The 14,914-nt window shown below is 46.6% G+C and overlaps 1 protein-coding gene across 1 annotated transcript in view; it reads right to left on the reverse strand.

The window, feature by feature from the left end:
- LOC140429525 (guanine nucleotide-binding protein subunit alpha-14) overlaps window positions 1-9,000 on the reverse strand; it is a 267,729-nt gene extending 258,729 nt beyond the window's left edge. The window contains exon 1 of the mRNA XM_072516630.1: window positions 8,516-9,000. Within this exon, the coding sequence (XP_072372731.1) occupies window positions 8,516-8,636 (121 nt within the window). The 5' untranslated portion in view covers window positions 8,637-9,000. The remainder of the gene's footprint in view (window positions 1-8,515) is intronic.
- Window positions 9,001-14,914: the final 5,914 nt, after the last annotated feature.

Here is a 14,914-nt window from a genome sequence, read left to right on the forward strand (position 1 = left end):
CATCCTCCTTAATCGCCACCCGCATCTCATCACAAAAATCTCCATCCGCCAACAATCCCAAGTCAAACCTCATCCCGGCCCCTGCTCTCGCCCCAGTCTAAACAGAGTCTCAAACCAGTGGGACGCATGGTCCGAGATAACTATCCCCACATACTCTGCCCCCTCCACCCCAGCCAAAATCTCCCAACTCACTACAAAGTAATCAATCCTCGAATACACCTTATAGATGTACGAAAAGAGGGAACACTCCCTTCCCCCTGGGTTCTGAAAACACCATGGATCCACCATACCGATCCTCTCCATAAACCCTCTAGCTCCATTGCCATTCGTACCCTACCCATCGACCTATCCACCATCGGCTCTCGGACACAGTTAAAATCTCCTCCAAATGATCAACTGGTGGGTGGCCAAATCCGGGATCGCTGCCAGCAACCACCTCATAAAACCCACATCATCCCAATTTGGGGCATACACCAACACCACCGGTGCGACTTCCAATACCCCATCACATATCTCCCACCCGGATCCCTAACTCCTTCGCACTCACAAATCCCATTTTTCTGCTCATTAAAATTGCCACTCCCCTCGATTTCAAATCAAACCCGGAGTGATAAACCTGCCCAACCCACCCCTTCCTTCACCTAACCTGGTCCTTCACACGGAGGAGTGTCTCCTGCAGAAAGACCACCCCCGTTTTCAAACTCCTGAGGTACGCGAACACCCGCAAATTTTTAACTGGCCCATTCAGTCCCCGGACTCTCCACGTTACCAGCGTTACCGGAGACGTATGCCTCCAATCCCCTCTACCATTTGTCATCTTCCCCACTTAACTCCCGCCCCTTTAATTCCACCCTATACCTAGCCTATCCCAGATGGCCCCTTTTCCACCCATGACCATGTCATCTCTCACACCTGCCTCGTCGCAACAACCGCACCCCCCCCCCCTCCCCCAGCCACCCCTCTCGGCCTTCTCCCCCACCACATCACTTCGGTTCACCAGCATAACCTGCGAGCGCAGCAGCCCCTGCCCAAAGGCAGTTACCTATGACCCCACCTTCCCCCCCCCCCCCCTCCCACTCCTCAGCTCAAGAAGGAAGGCTCCCTGTTGCCCTTACACTCCTCCACCCAAACAAAGACTACTCCTGAACTCAAGGCAGCCCTCTCCAAAAGATAACAAACAAATGTTAAACACAAACAGTCCCAGAAAACAGGGGGGCAAAATGCTCCCAACCATTACACAGTGCCAGCACCCCGCTTCCCAAGCATTGTCCACTCAGTTCTCCCCCAGTTTATGTTCCTGAATTAGGTCTTCGGCCGCTTCTGTGGCCTCGAAATAATATTCCCGGCCTCCAAACGTCACCCATAATTTCGCTGGGTACATCACCCCAAACCTGATCTGCTGCCACTACACCACCGCCTTGGCCTTGTTGAAGCTTGCTCATTGCTTCGTCAACTAGGCTCCAATGTCCTGATAAATTCTGACGCTATTCCCCTCCCAGTGGCAGGTGTGCTTCTCACTGGCCCATCGCAGAATCTTCTCTTTTTCTACAAATTTGTGGAGCCTCACGATCACTGCCCGCAGTGGCTCCCCAGCTGTAGGCTTCTGCCTCAGGGACCTATGCGCTCTGTCAACTTCAGGCACCTTATCTAGCACCCCTTCTGCCACCAGCCCCGCCAGCATCTTCAAAACGTACCTAGTGGCACTCACACCTTCCACTCCTTCAGGTAGGCCCACTATTCGCAGCTTCTGCCTTCTCAAGGCAGTCTCCTGCTCCTCCACCTTTGCTTTTGATATTTTACAGAGGTCTGCTAGAAACCCCACCTCCACAAGCACCACATGGTCGCTGTGGTCCGATATCACTCCTTCGATCTCCCGAATCTGTGACCCTTACACCTCCAAACACTTCTCCACCCGTTCCAAAGAACACCTCAGGGGTGCCACCGCTTCTCAATAGCCTCTGCGCGATCCTCCCCCATTTGTTTCCTCTGCTGCAGGAATTCAGCTTTAATAAAGGCCATCAAGTCAAGTCGAAGCGTTCCAGCTTGCATCAGCCCTTCCCCCACCTGCAAATTTAAAGTGGCTGTTGCTGCAGCACAAGACTGTTCCAACTTTTCAGCCAAATCCCTCACTGTTTTCTGCCGGGTCTGGTAACCAGCAGACATACCACTCCCGGGGGAAATTAGTCCTCCAACATTCACCTACGCCTTTTCATCAAAATTCCACCCAGTATTGGGTAAAAAGAGCTCTTTTTTGTGCCTTCAAGCAGGAGCCGCCCTGTGTGTAACCACTCACTCCATGGTCAACACCAGAAGTGCTAAACTCAATTATTCTGATATTTCCTGGACAGCGTCCCATCTTCTATCATTTATCAACTTAATTACATCCAAAACTCCACAACCCATATGCTTTTCCACATGAAGATATGTTCACCCATTACTCTGTGCTCTGTGACACATTAGTCTCTAGTCTCATCTTAGATCACTCCCTGTCCTTACCCCTACTGGTGGGTGTAATATCCTCCAGGTCTCCATCTCCCTCTTCCAAACTGTCTATTCCTCTGACTCATCTGTTGTGCATCGCATTCCACAACCCAGAACTTTCACCATCGGTGGCCATGCCTCAAGTAATAGATTTCAAACTACCTCTACCTCGCCACTTCATTCTTTATCTTTCAGACTCTACTTAAAACCTATCTCAAGTCACTTATATTTTAGTCACATTTCCTAATCTCTCCCCATTTTCCTCATATCTGTAAATTGTTAAGATGTTTTTCCTAAGTTATTCATACCATATAAATGCATGGTGCTGATATTTACACTTATACTCCATTTACCATTTTGACCCACTAAAAGTATGCATCTGAAGTCTCTTCCAATTACATGGTTAGTGATTTCAGGTTGCATTCTAGTACAGGAATGGGAATATTAGTTATAAAATATCATACGTTGTTACAACATAAATGGCACAGTTCAAAATAGAACCCTACGCTCACATCTGTATTACCCCAATACTAACACCACACCTATATAAGTTTGCTTTTCATTCTAATCCAAAACATTCTCATGTGAAGTGAAATAGATAGAATCTACTTTTAATTGAACATGCAAATTAAATTATTCTTCCAAATACTGAACCCAAAGATGCCATACATGTTAATGAAAGTTTAAGACCTACCAACAGCCACGATGCATGTACAAGTTTAACTGTGCAATATGGGGAAACATTTTGGAACAGGTTAACAGATATTTTAGACTCGTCATCGATTTATGATTATGTAGAACTTCTGTTGGAAGCTTTTAAAATTTGTTGAATGTTACTTTCCGCCATTCTCTGTGGCTATTCTTATGTTGAAAACAATTTCCACAGAATTCCAACCACTCGGACACATTTTATTCAGAGAACATAAATCAAGTGCAATGTATCATTTATTAAACAAAATGAGATTATGCTCCTGTGAAGAACATTGGGACCTGTCACATGTTAAAGGTGCTATATAAATGCAAATTATCAATGTAAATATCAAAATACCCCATGAAGCACCATTTGAATCCAAAGAGATTTGTGCTAGCATCAATTAATCATGGAGCATGATCCATTTTTAAATTACTGCCAACTTTCATAAATATAAAACCAAAAACAAATGTAAACAAAATGGTAATAGTTAAAATTCTTTGCAGATATAAAAACATCTATGGCAAGCGGTTACTCGTGAATTTATAACGTGCAAGAGACCTGCCTGCTTATTTCCTTTATTCCCATTTCTATTTTTATTATTTTAGTCTGCAGACCCATAATCGGAAGGTTGAAGTAGCCTGCTTGTCAGGACAGTGTTCCCAGGTTTTGTATTTTGGAGAGAAGAATGCAGACACCTCGGCACCGAGTGGATCTTAGGAACCAGGTTTGGAGGGAGTCAGTTCAATTGGTTAACTGACAACCAGTGAGTTGGCCAGGGATAGCGTTCTGCCTGACAATGATCAGTGATTGGTTGCCGCGCAATGCTTTCTGAGAACTTAGCAGAAGTGTTTAGACCTTGGCAGTGAAAGGAAATCTCTCTCTTGCTTGCTGAAGTGAAAATCTGCTCTATTGTTCTGAAAGCAGAATGTGCCTGGCACATCTTTTCCTGCGATCCGGAAATTATGCTGAGTCTGCAGAGAAGGTATGACAACCTTGCCAGACAAAACCATCTCAAGTCTAGAAGAAAGTAGTACCAAAACAAAAACTTGAAGTTCAGAAAGTCATTAAATGGAAGTCACCCCAGTGATCCTTATATTTTTATTTATATTTCATTTCCCTTTCCACACATACATGCATACATACATGCCTGTCAAGTGGGGCGAGTTAGGAAGGAGGTTGGGAAAGGGGTAAGTAGATAGTCAGTTACATTTTCTGTCCGTTTAATTATAATATTGCACATAATAAAAGGTTACTTGTGTTAAAGTTACAAGCCTGGTGACTGCAGTCCGTTTATTTTTTTATTAAAGGCCAATTTTAGCGTGGTCAATCCACCTACCCTGCACATCTTTGGGTTCTGGGGGTGAGATCCACGCAGACACGGGGAGAATGTGCAAACTCCACATGGACAGTGACCCGGGGCCAGAATCAAACCTGGGTCCTCGATGCTGTGAGGCTGCAGTGCTAACCACTGTGCCACCGTGCCACCCGTGACTGTAGTTCATTGGGTTTAACCAAGGACGTGGGTATTTTAAATAAAATTTCACCTGTGTTGTCACTCCGGGTCAAGTGGTGCTGGAATTGACCACGCACTAACCCAAGGTGTCATGGCAATGTGATTTAATCAAGTACAAAAAATAGTAGATCACCAGTAGCCAGGGACACACAAAACCCATATCATGCGATTAAACTGGATCACTCAAGATAATGCTACAGTTCAAGAATTGCAAACATTTTGACTAATTTAAACATAAATAGGTAAATAGCATATATTCTTCTTCCAACTGATGTTAGTTATTGAAATCACACACTGTGACCGAGTGGAATTTATCCAGCATGCTGCCTCTAGCGTTTACTGCTCAAGCCTGCAATGTTATTTTCTACATTAAGTATTAACCTTGGAGATTAATTTCCTGCATTTTGCATTCGTGTCCAATACACATATATTCAGAAACGTATGACTCTGCTACACACTGTCCAGAAGCGCTCAGTTTACAGGTTGATGGCTTTAAAAAAGTGAATCTAAGCTAATGAAGACAATATCTCAATCAGTATGTTATTTTCTCTCTTCAACATGAGAATGAAGAAAAAATCCAATTATTATAACTAAAGCAGCAAACCCAGTATTTGGAAAACATGATATATTAAAAACAGGTTGCAAATTTATTTTACTCATACTTTCCTTTCCAATTATACAATATGTGAGCGGAGGAACATTTCCTCTGTATACTTGGCTTGGCTTCTGCAAAATTACATGGTTCTTGCTGCACCTGGCACAAAAAGAAACTTATACTATTGCAATATATATTTAAAACAAAATATTTTTCCTTGACTTAACTTCCAGACCACTTTATTTGACTGAATGCAAGCTGAACACACAGTTGCCTTGGCATCCCCCGTTTCTTTCTTCCCCATGTATAGAACACTCTTCTTAGGGTATGTCGTCACATGTTTCTTGCAAAGAGTGGACATGCAATCCACTATCAGGCCCTAGTTCATACTGCCCAAAAACAACCAAGCAGCAGTGTGGGAGAGAGACAAATATTATCTTGCATTCAAGCTACTGTCCCCCTCTACTACTATTTAATGCATCTTCCAAAGAAGCGTCAACTGAGACTACATGAAACTGCTGCATTATTGAAGTTGAGATACATCAAATTAAAGTATAATACCTTCCTACATTTTACATCAATTGTAGGTACTAAGTCCACGCAAGATGTGATTTCATTGGTACCAGACCAGAATATCTATGAATGACCTTACCTCACGGCAGCAAAGTCCATTGGTTATGCCATCACAGGGCCATGCAATATGGCACAATCCTGATACATATATTTTTCAGTAGAGTCCATTGAACATATTTAAGGCTGAGATACAGATTTTTGACTTTAGGGAATCAATGGAGTGGCCAGGAAGGCATAACGGAGGCTGGAAGATCGGGGTCATCTACTCAAATAAAATCCAGGAGATTTCATCACACAATCTTAGGCTTTCAAATGCTCTCCTTCAACCTTGGTCAACTGATACATGTATTCTCATGATGCACTGCTTCCTCAAGCTTTTTGGAAAGGAAATAGACTGTTATCACACTGGGTGATTCTTGACTGTCAAACAGCTTTCTCGACTTGCCTCACCCAAACATTTCCAGTTTGTTTTTAAATGCCTGTACGTTTTCTCCCAGAATGCTCACCGCAGTGTCTGAGAGATTAATCTTGAAATTCAGGAGATTCAAGGACAATGCAGGAGAACTGGCAACCTTATCCCTAACCAAAAAAACACTTGAGGATAAATGTCATATCCTCCCGGACTCTTACTGAGGCTGGTTAACTCAGTCGAGACCTTAGATCGAATTTAGAATTGTCCTAGCTCATACAATTCACAGGCTGGCTAATCCTAGCAGCTAGCTCACCTACAGAGCATCTGATTACAATATAACTCATCAATGGCCAATTTTTAAAAATTCTGATTAAATTGTGTTTCAAACTTCAGCTAGATAATCGAGAAAAATTGCAAAAAAAAAAATGTATGAAGTGGTCGTAATTCAATAAGGCAAATTTACTTCTTCCAATTTGAGCAGATTTATTTGTATTTAATCACCAGAGGAAATAAGCAAATAAATGTAAGCTGCTCTGCCAAGAGATGGAAAAAATGTCTTCAACCCATAACAGTTGGATTAAATAAACAGACTGAAATAAATTTGCAGGATTCTCCGCAGCTCCGCGCCGAAATCGCGTTTGGTGCGGGGACGGAGAATCAATGTTTATGCGGGAATCGGGCCCGGCACCGCTCCCGCGAATTACGCGGCGCGGATGGGGGGGCCATCGCCAGAGGCCCTCCCAGCGATACTCCTGTCCCAACCGGCCAAATTCCCGACGCCGTGGTTCTAACCACGTCTGGCCAGTCGGGAATCAGTCTGTGACTGCCCTGGTTGGGGGGAGGGGCCTTATGGGCGGCGATCTGGGGGATCATATGGAGCAGCGCTTGGCAGATCGGTGGGACCTTGTTTGTTGGTCCAGGTCCGCCGGCTGAGTCCGCCATCGTGTTCTGCGCGGCCGCCGCCACGTGCATGCGCGGACCTAGAAACGGAACTGCAGGGGCCCGTATCCGTAGCCAAAGCTGCGTGAACCTCCCCGGGTCATTGCCAGCCCCCTGCAGGTAGGTGAATTTGTCTTTTATTTTTAGGGAAGTCTGGAGTGAAACGTCAGTGTTTTTACGCCGGCGTGGGGACATCGCCACATTTTTGGAGAATCCAGCCCTATGTACCATTTAGCCAAACATGAAAAATATTGGAGGGTGGGGTTAAGAGGACTTCAAAGCATACTCAATAATCAAAAGGGTAACAAAGCTTTCAGCCACAACGAAACAAAATAACACTGATTATAATATACAAGAACTATTTTAAGAAACTGACTGCAACGAAAAACGAAAGCAACTTTAAAAATTAGATAACAAAATCAAGGAAACCATTATGTCCCTACCAAGCACATCACCACACCCAGCCTGTTTGTCCAGTTACTGAAGCTCTAGAATAAATACAAATTGTAAGAGACTCGCTGATTGTCAGTGATATTGACGAGGAGTTAAAACAACTTGTCTGCACAAAGTGGGGAACAAACCCAAAATTAGAGACTTTTCGACAAGAGTGTAGACAAACATCTGTCCTCAGCACAAAGAATGTTGGGCAGAAAATTGGTTCATCGGTTCGGAAATAACTCCAAACTTCTCTAATGAAAATAAAATGTCAATAGCCATCAGCTGAAGAACAAATAGCGACTTCATTGAGATCCATGACTTTAAAAAAATAAGTCAGAGTGCCTGTACATGACGGGCCACCACATCCACCTTCCCAAATTCTACTTCCACCTGAGGATCAAGAGACGAGAACAGGCCGCCAACTTACTAACAAACTTCAGGTCCACACAGCGTCTACCAAACCACTCTGCAGAAACGACTGCCACCACAATGCACCACTTGCTTTTACTTTTGAAAGCAACTTGCACCTTTAATTCGGGGCTTTTATTGTCGTATTTTTTTCTTTCTGAAAATGGGGGGGGGGGGGGGGGGGCTAAAGGAGGAAAATAAAAGGGATTCAGGCCTGTAAACGTCGATTGGAAAACGTTAACATGCCGACGCACCGGAAGATTAGCAACTTTCACCGAAAATACTGAAGTAAGCAACACACAAGAATGAAGTATTTATCTACATCAAAAGGTTTCGCTTTCAGGCGCGGAACTGAATAGCAATGAATACGTTTGTGTGACTTCAGCAACTTAACCCGGCTGAGATGCAACATTAAGAACTCAGTAAATCGCTCCCTGTAGCTGGAATGCTTGCATTACTCACCCAGGAGAAGCAGTTTGAGTTCCCTTCGGGCGTCTCTCTTGTCTCTCCGCAATTGTCTCTCGATTTCGGCGTTTATTCGCTGAGACTCTTTATCTTCCTCGGACAGGCAGCACCCCGCCATGATGGAGCCCAGACCAATGTCCCTCAGAAAACAACACACTTGGTAAAAATAAAATAAAAGGAGCGAGAAGAAGACACCTCACTCGACCCGACCCAAACCGAGCTGGGCTCGCTGTGCTCTGCCACAGCGGGCGTGCCTGAGCACCCTCACCGCGGCATGGAGGATAGGGGCACAACGTAAAGTCAGAAAACAATAACAACTTTTGTTTGTATCTTGTTCCTGCCCAAGCAGGGGGTCCTTAAACCAAAAGTTTACCTCAGCTCCGGGCACTACTCGTATTATACATTTGGAAACTGCTGCTGGCAGGAGATGTCTGAACTCCTGAGTGGGCGGGAATAACCAAAGGGGAGGAGAGGAGGGAAGCCTTGTCGAACACACAAGGAAACAGTGAGCCGGCTCATATGCCTTCTTAGTCCATCAGATGGATTAAGGCGGTGCGACATGAAGACGAGGGCACGGCCAGTCCAAAAGAGTTTAGTGCGGCTAAAAAATGGCGTTGCTGCAAATCTGCTTCCATTACCAAATTATGTTTCAGAACATGTTTTCGATATCGTTTGGGAACATATTTGGTTATTTTCCTATGTATTTGCGTTATGTAATGTGCTCGCGTTTCCAGGCACTCCTTAAATTAAGCCATGACCATCAGGATCTTGTTTCGATGGTACTGGTCATGAAGCCACATAAATTGAAAAATGCAAACACATTTGGATCGTTCAATTTTATGAGTGACATCCAACAATTATTTAGGGTGGTCTACCTAAAGCGTTTTACCTCTGTTTCTCTCCACTGTTGTTACCTAACCTGCTGAGTATGTCCAGCATTTTCTGTTTTTATTATTTATATGTTTAATGCATCGCCCATTTAACGGAATAACATATCCCAAGGCGGTTTACAGGCGCTTCATAAAAGTATAGTACGAAGTCTTACAACACCAGGTTAAAGTCCAACAGGTTTGTTTCGATGTCACTAGCTTTCGGAGCGCTGCTCCTTCCTCATTCACCTGAGGAAGGAGCAGCGCTCCGAAAGCTAGTGACATCGAAACAAACCTGTTGGACTTTAACCTGGTGTTGTAAGACTTCGTACTGTGCTCACCCCAGTCCAACGCCGGCATCTCCACATCATAAACGTATGACACTAAGCCACGAAAGGAAATATTAGGTCAGGTGCATAGTCAAAGAGTTTTAGGCAGCATCTCAAAGGCGAAAAGCTGAGGTGCAGTGTAAGTAAGGAATGAATTCTGGAGTTGGGGCCTCAATTGGGGGCTCAATTGGGGCCACAAAGGAGCGAATATATCTGGGAGGGTTGTGAGCTGGAATAGATCAGAAAGATAGGTAGGGATAGGGCCAAGGAGAGATTTGAAAATAAAGATGATAAATTTTAAAATCAATATGCTGCTTGACCAGGAACCAATGCAAGTCAGTGAGCACAGTTAATATTCAGTTAGTCAGACTGAGAGAACTTGGTAGGTCTGCAATGTGCAATTGAATATCACTGGAAAAATGTAAACTATTGTACAATTAAAGATATTGGAAACCTTCTGAATATAAATAATAACCTAAATGGCATCATGAACTCTGTATTTTAAATACTTCACAAGATATTAATTAGAAAAAGTTAGCACTGCTGCCTCACAGCACCAGGGACCCGGGTTCAATTCCAGCTTTGGGTGACTGTGTGGAGTTTGTACGTTCAACCAGTGTCTGCGTGGGTTTCCTCTGAGTGCTCAGGTTTCCTCCGACAGTCTAAAGATGTGCAGGTTAGGTGGATTGGTCGTGCTAAATTGTCCCTTAATGTCCAAAAGGTTAGGTGGGGTTACTGGGTTACGGAGACAGGGTGGGGGTGTGGGCCAAGATAGGGTGCTCTTTCAGAGGGTTGATGCAGACTTGATGGGCCGAATGGCCTTCTTCTGCACTGTAGGGATTCCTAAAGAGACTAATGAACCACACATTCCACTAACTTGTCAATCTTTATCCTTAGAATAGTCGATTAAGACTTCCGGTGGCGCGCGCGAATGGAGCGGTCGCATTGGAGAGGGGCTCCTGTCGGCCCAAGACATTCCGGGCGGTTTCCCCATTGTTTTTTTTTTTTAATATTTTTATTCTCCATTTTCACATTTTCTCCAGAATTTACACCTCACACACAAGCAGTAAATGGTTACAAATACAACGTCAATTTTCTTATCAACAACAACGATCCCATCCTCCCACCACCCCAAGCAACGACCCACCTGACAATATAAACATCAAATAAAACAAACCCTCCCACATTGGGACAAACAAAGGAGAAATAAAAGAGAAAGGAATTAGGAATCGCCTAAATTCACCATTAACGTATAGAGTCCCGTCCCCCGTCCCCCTAACATTCAATGCCATCCAATCCACGAAAGAGTACCGTAGATGACACCCATGCATTGCAAGCCCCCTCCCCCTCCCCTTCCCCGGCTCCTCCCCTCCACTTCCTTTTACAAAAATCCTCCCCCCAACCTCAGTTCCTTCCCCCCATCTTTTCACCCCGGCTAGACTCAATCGGGACCTATTCTGCCAGGCTCCGATGGCCGCAGCCCCTCCCCCCACCTCACCCCTGTTCACTGGCCGGCTTAAACCGGCCAGCATGGAGGCCCCCGCCCAGGTCTCTTTCCCCCTTGCCCGGCCCCAGGAAAACCAAGAAATCCCCTTTAGCACACAAACCCCGCACACACTCCCAAGCTCCAGAGAACAATCATTGCAAGTGAAAGTCCCCTCTCTTCCCTTGTCAAGTATATACAACATTGGCTCATTTAGCATATTCACCTGCCGCAGTGAAAAAATACAGTTACATGAGGCTACATCAGTACATGACCACTTCTCAATTCAGCCACAGTCCTTCTGCCTTCACAAACTCCTCCGCTGCTTCCGCCATCCCGAAATAAAACTCCATGGATTTGTAGGTCACCCTCAACTTAGCTGGGTATACTATGCCACACTGCACCTTGCTGATGTGCAGTGCCTTCTTCACCCGGCTGAAGGCAACCCGCCTCCTCGCCAGCTCCACCGTAAAGTCCTGATATATGTGTATACCAGCTCCAGCACACTGCCCCACCCGCTTCTGCTTTGCCCAGCACAGGACCTTCTCCTTCACACTGCACCTACGAAAACACAGAATCACTACTCTTGGCGGCTCACTCTCCTTTGGTGCAGGCCTCCACGACCGATGAGCCCGATCCAGTTCATATCGGGAGGGATCATCTCCCTCCCCCAATAGTTTTGCCAACATCGTGGCAAAATACTCAGTTGGCCTCGGGCCTTCCACTCCTTTGGGAAGACCCACAATCCTCAGATTCTGTCGCCTGGACCTATTTTCCAAGTCGTCCATTTTGGCTTGCAGACCCTCGTTGATCTCTATCACCTTCCGCATCTCCTTCCTCATCGAGGTAAGTTGATCGCTGTGCTGTAACAATGTCTCTTCCACTTCTTTCAGCGCCTCACCTTGCTCCCGTACCTCCGCCACTGCGTTCAATACCGCTGCCCTCTCTGGGGCAATCACCTCCTCCACCAGCACTTTCAATACTGCCCCCATCTCCTTCCTCACTGCCTCCATGTGTTTTGTAGACTGCCTTTCGAGTTCCGTGGCCATCACCTTAGTCATTTCTTCAGCCGTGGGCAATGCGGCCTCCCCTGGTGCCCCAGCCTCCATTTTTCGTGCTGTCCCCGCGGTGACCTTTCCACTCCCCGACGGACTTTCAACGGTTTTTTTCACGGCCGTTTTTTTACTTGTTCTCGACATCTTCCTTCACTGTGCCTTCTCCCTGCTTTTGCCGCCTCTGATACCCCTGGAACCGGGCGTTAGACCCTGAAAATGCCGTTCCCGAGCGGGAGCCCTCCAATGTGCAGCTGCCTCCCGCCCGCCGTCACCGGAAGTCTCCGGGTTTCCCCGTTGTTATGCCGGTCGGGATTTCTTCTGCTGTTGGGGCCTGAAGGACGGGCCGGTTTGGAGCCGATGGGGAGCCCCGTGGCCGGAGGAGCAGGGGCATCGAGCCTGAAGTGAGCGACGGGGAGGAGCTTGGCACGAGGTGAGGCCCGAATCCAGGACGAATGTAGAGGGGGAGCAGCGCATATCGGGTGTCCCCTGCTGAAAATGAATATTTGGATTGTTTGAAGTCCGGTCCCAGGCTTATTTTATTTTATTTTTTATTTAAACAATTTTTTTTTTTTCATTTTATTATTTATTTATTTCAAGATTGTAGAAAGAAGGAGAAAAATACTAAGTGGTTAAGGGATGCCAAAAACAGCTGCGAAGAAGGGAGGAAACGCAGATTCGCCGCCAAATGAGAGGACCAGTAAAAGCACTGACAAGATGGCGGATGCTGGACCGCGTAGTGGGGCAGCACTACTTACAGTGGAAAGGATGACCGAGGTGATAACGGTGGGGCTGGAGAAGCAGTCTACGAGGCACATGGAGGCGTTGAGAAAGGAGATGGCGGTCGCACTGAGATCATTGGTGAAGGAGGCAATCGCCCCGGTGAGGGTAGCTGTGGCAAAGACATCATCCAAGGTGAGAGAACAGAGTGAAAAGATGAAGGAAGTGGAGGAGGCCATGTCGCAGCACAGCGACCAGCTCACCTCGATGGGGGATGAGCTGCGGAGGGTGGTGGAGGTCAACAGAGGACTCCGAGCAAAGCTCGAGGACTTGGAGAACCGCTCAAGGCGGCACAATCTGGGAATTGTGGGCTTGCCCGAAGGGACAGAGGGCTCAAGGCCAACAGAGTACTTTGCTAAAATGCTGGTGGAGTTGATGGGGGAGGGTGAAGACCCCTCCCGATATGAACTTGACCGAGCTCATTGGTCGTTAAGGCCGAAACCCAAAGTAAACGAGCCGCCGAGAGCAGTAATTATCTGCTTCCATAAATACCACATGAAGGAGAAGATGTTAAACTGAGCGAAGCAGAAGCAGGCGGTGCAGTGGGATGGTGCTAGAGTTCCGATTTACCAGGACTTGACGGTGGAGTTGGCGAAGAGATGAGCGGCAGTCAGCCGAGTGAAGGCAGCACTGTACAACAAGGGACTGCGATTTGGTATGGTATATCCGGCAAAGCTGAGGGTGACGTACAACGCCAAAGATTTTTATTTTGAAACGGTGGAGGTTGCTCAGGCCTTCATGAAGGCAGAAAGCTTGGGACTGAAGTGAGGAGTGAAGCTGGAAGAGAGATCGTGGACTGTGATTGGGGAGCTGGAAAATGTATAAATGTTATAACTTTCTTTTCACCGACCTGTATTGTAACTTACTTGACTTCACATTGTCAGAGAGTTGAAGTTTTTGTTTGGTTTGATTGGCATTTTGTTCTTTTTTTTTGGTGCAACTGTTATATGTTATTTTATTGAATTGTATGGGTTAGATTGTTTTTCTTTTTCTTCTAGGACTGGGTGGAAGGGGACAGTATGCCTTGGGTAGGGGGCACAGGGGGAGGCACCCACGCTAGCTAACTAAAGTCGGCTAGTGAACGGAGGTGAGGTGAGAGGAGGGCTGCGGACATTGGAGCCTGGTTAGCAGGTTTCGATGGGCCTACGAGGTGAGCAAGAGGGCCGGAGAGGATCGATACTGGGTGAGTTTTTTTCGAGGCGAAGTGCAGGGGAGGATTCTGGGAGGGGGGAGGGGGTTCAATGTTAATAATGGACAGGGACGGGTCAGGCTCATGGGGCAGGGCCCGGTGGTATCATGATCGTGGGTAAGAAGTGGGGGGGGGGGGGGGGCGGGTGAGAGACCCCAAGTTAGGATAGTCATGTGGAATGTGAGGGGATTGGGAGGCCCAGTCAAGAGGTCAAAGGTGCTTGCGCATCTTAAAAGTTTGAAGGCTGATGTAGCAATGCTGCAGGAGACTCACCTGAGGGTGAAGGATCAAGTGAGGCTTAAAAAGGGCTGGGTTAGTCCGGTGTTTCGCTCTAGATTTGACGGAAGGGCTCAAGGAGTAGCGGTAATAGTCAGCTAAAGGGTACGGTTCCAGCTGGAGAAGGTGGTTGCAGATCAGGAGGGTAAGTATGTGATTGTGACAGGGGCGCTGGAGGGGAGGCTAGTGGCCCTGGTAATTGGGACGATGTGAGATTCGCGAAGGTGTGTGGGGCCATCCCCGATTTGGACACACACAAACTGATAGTGGGGGGGGGGGGACTGGAACTTGGTGCAGGAGCCAAGATTGGACAGGTCACGGCCACGCTTGCTGGTCCTGTCCGGGGGGGGGGGGTGGGGGGGGGGGCGAAGGCGCTGGTTGGGCTAATGGGGAAATAGGAGGGATGGACCCTTGGAGG

Source organism: Scyliorhinus torazame, chromosome 9 (assembly GCF_047496885.1).
Source record: "Scyliorhinus torazame isolate Kashiwa2021f chromosome 9, sScyTor2.1, whole genome shotgun sequence".
Lineage (NCBI taxonomy): Eukaryota > Metazoa > Chordata > Chondrichthyes > Carcharhiniformes > Scyliorhinidae > Scyliorhinus > Scyliorhinus torazame.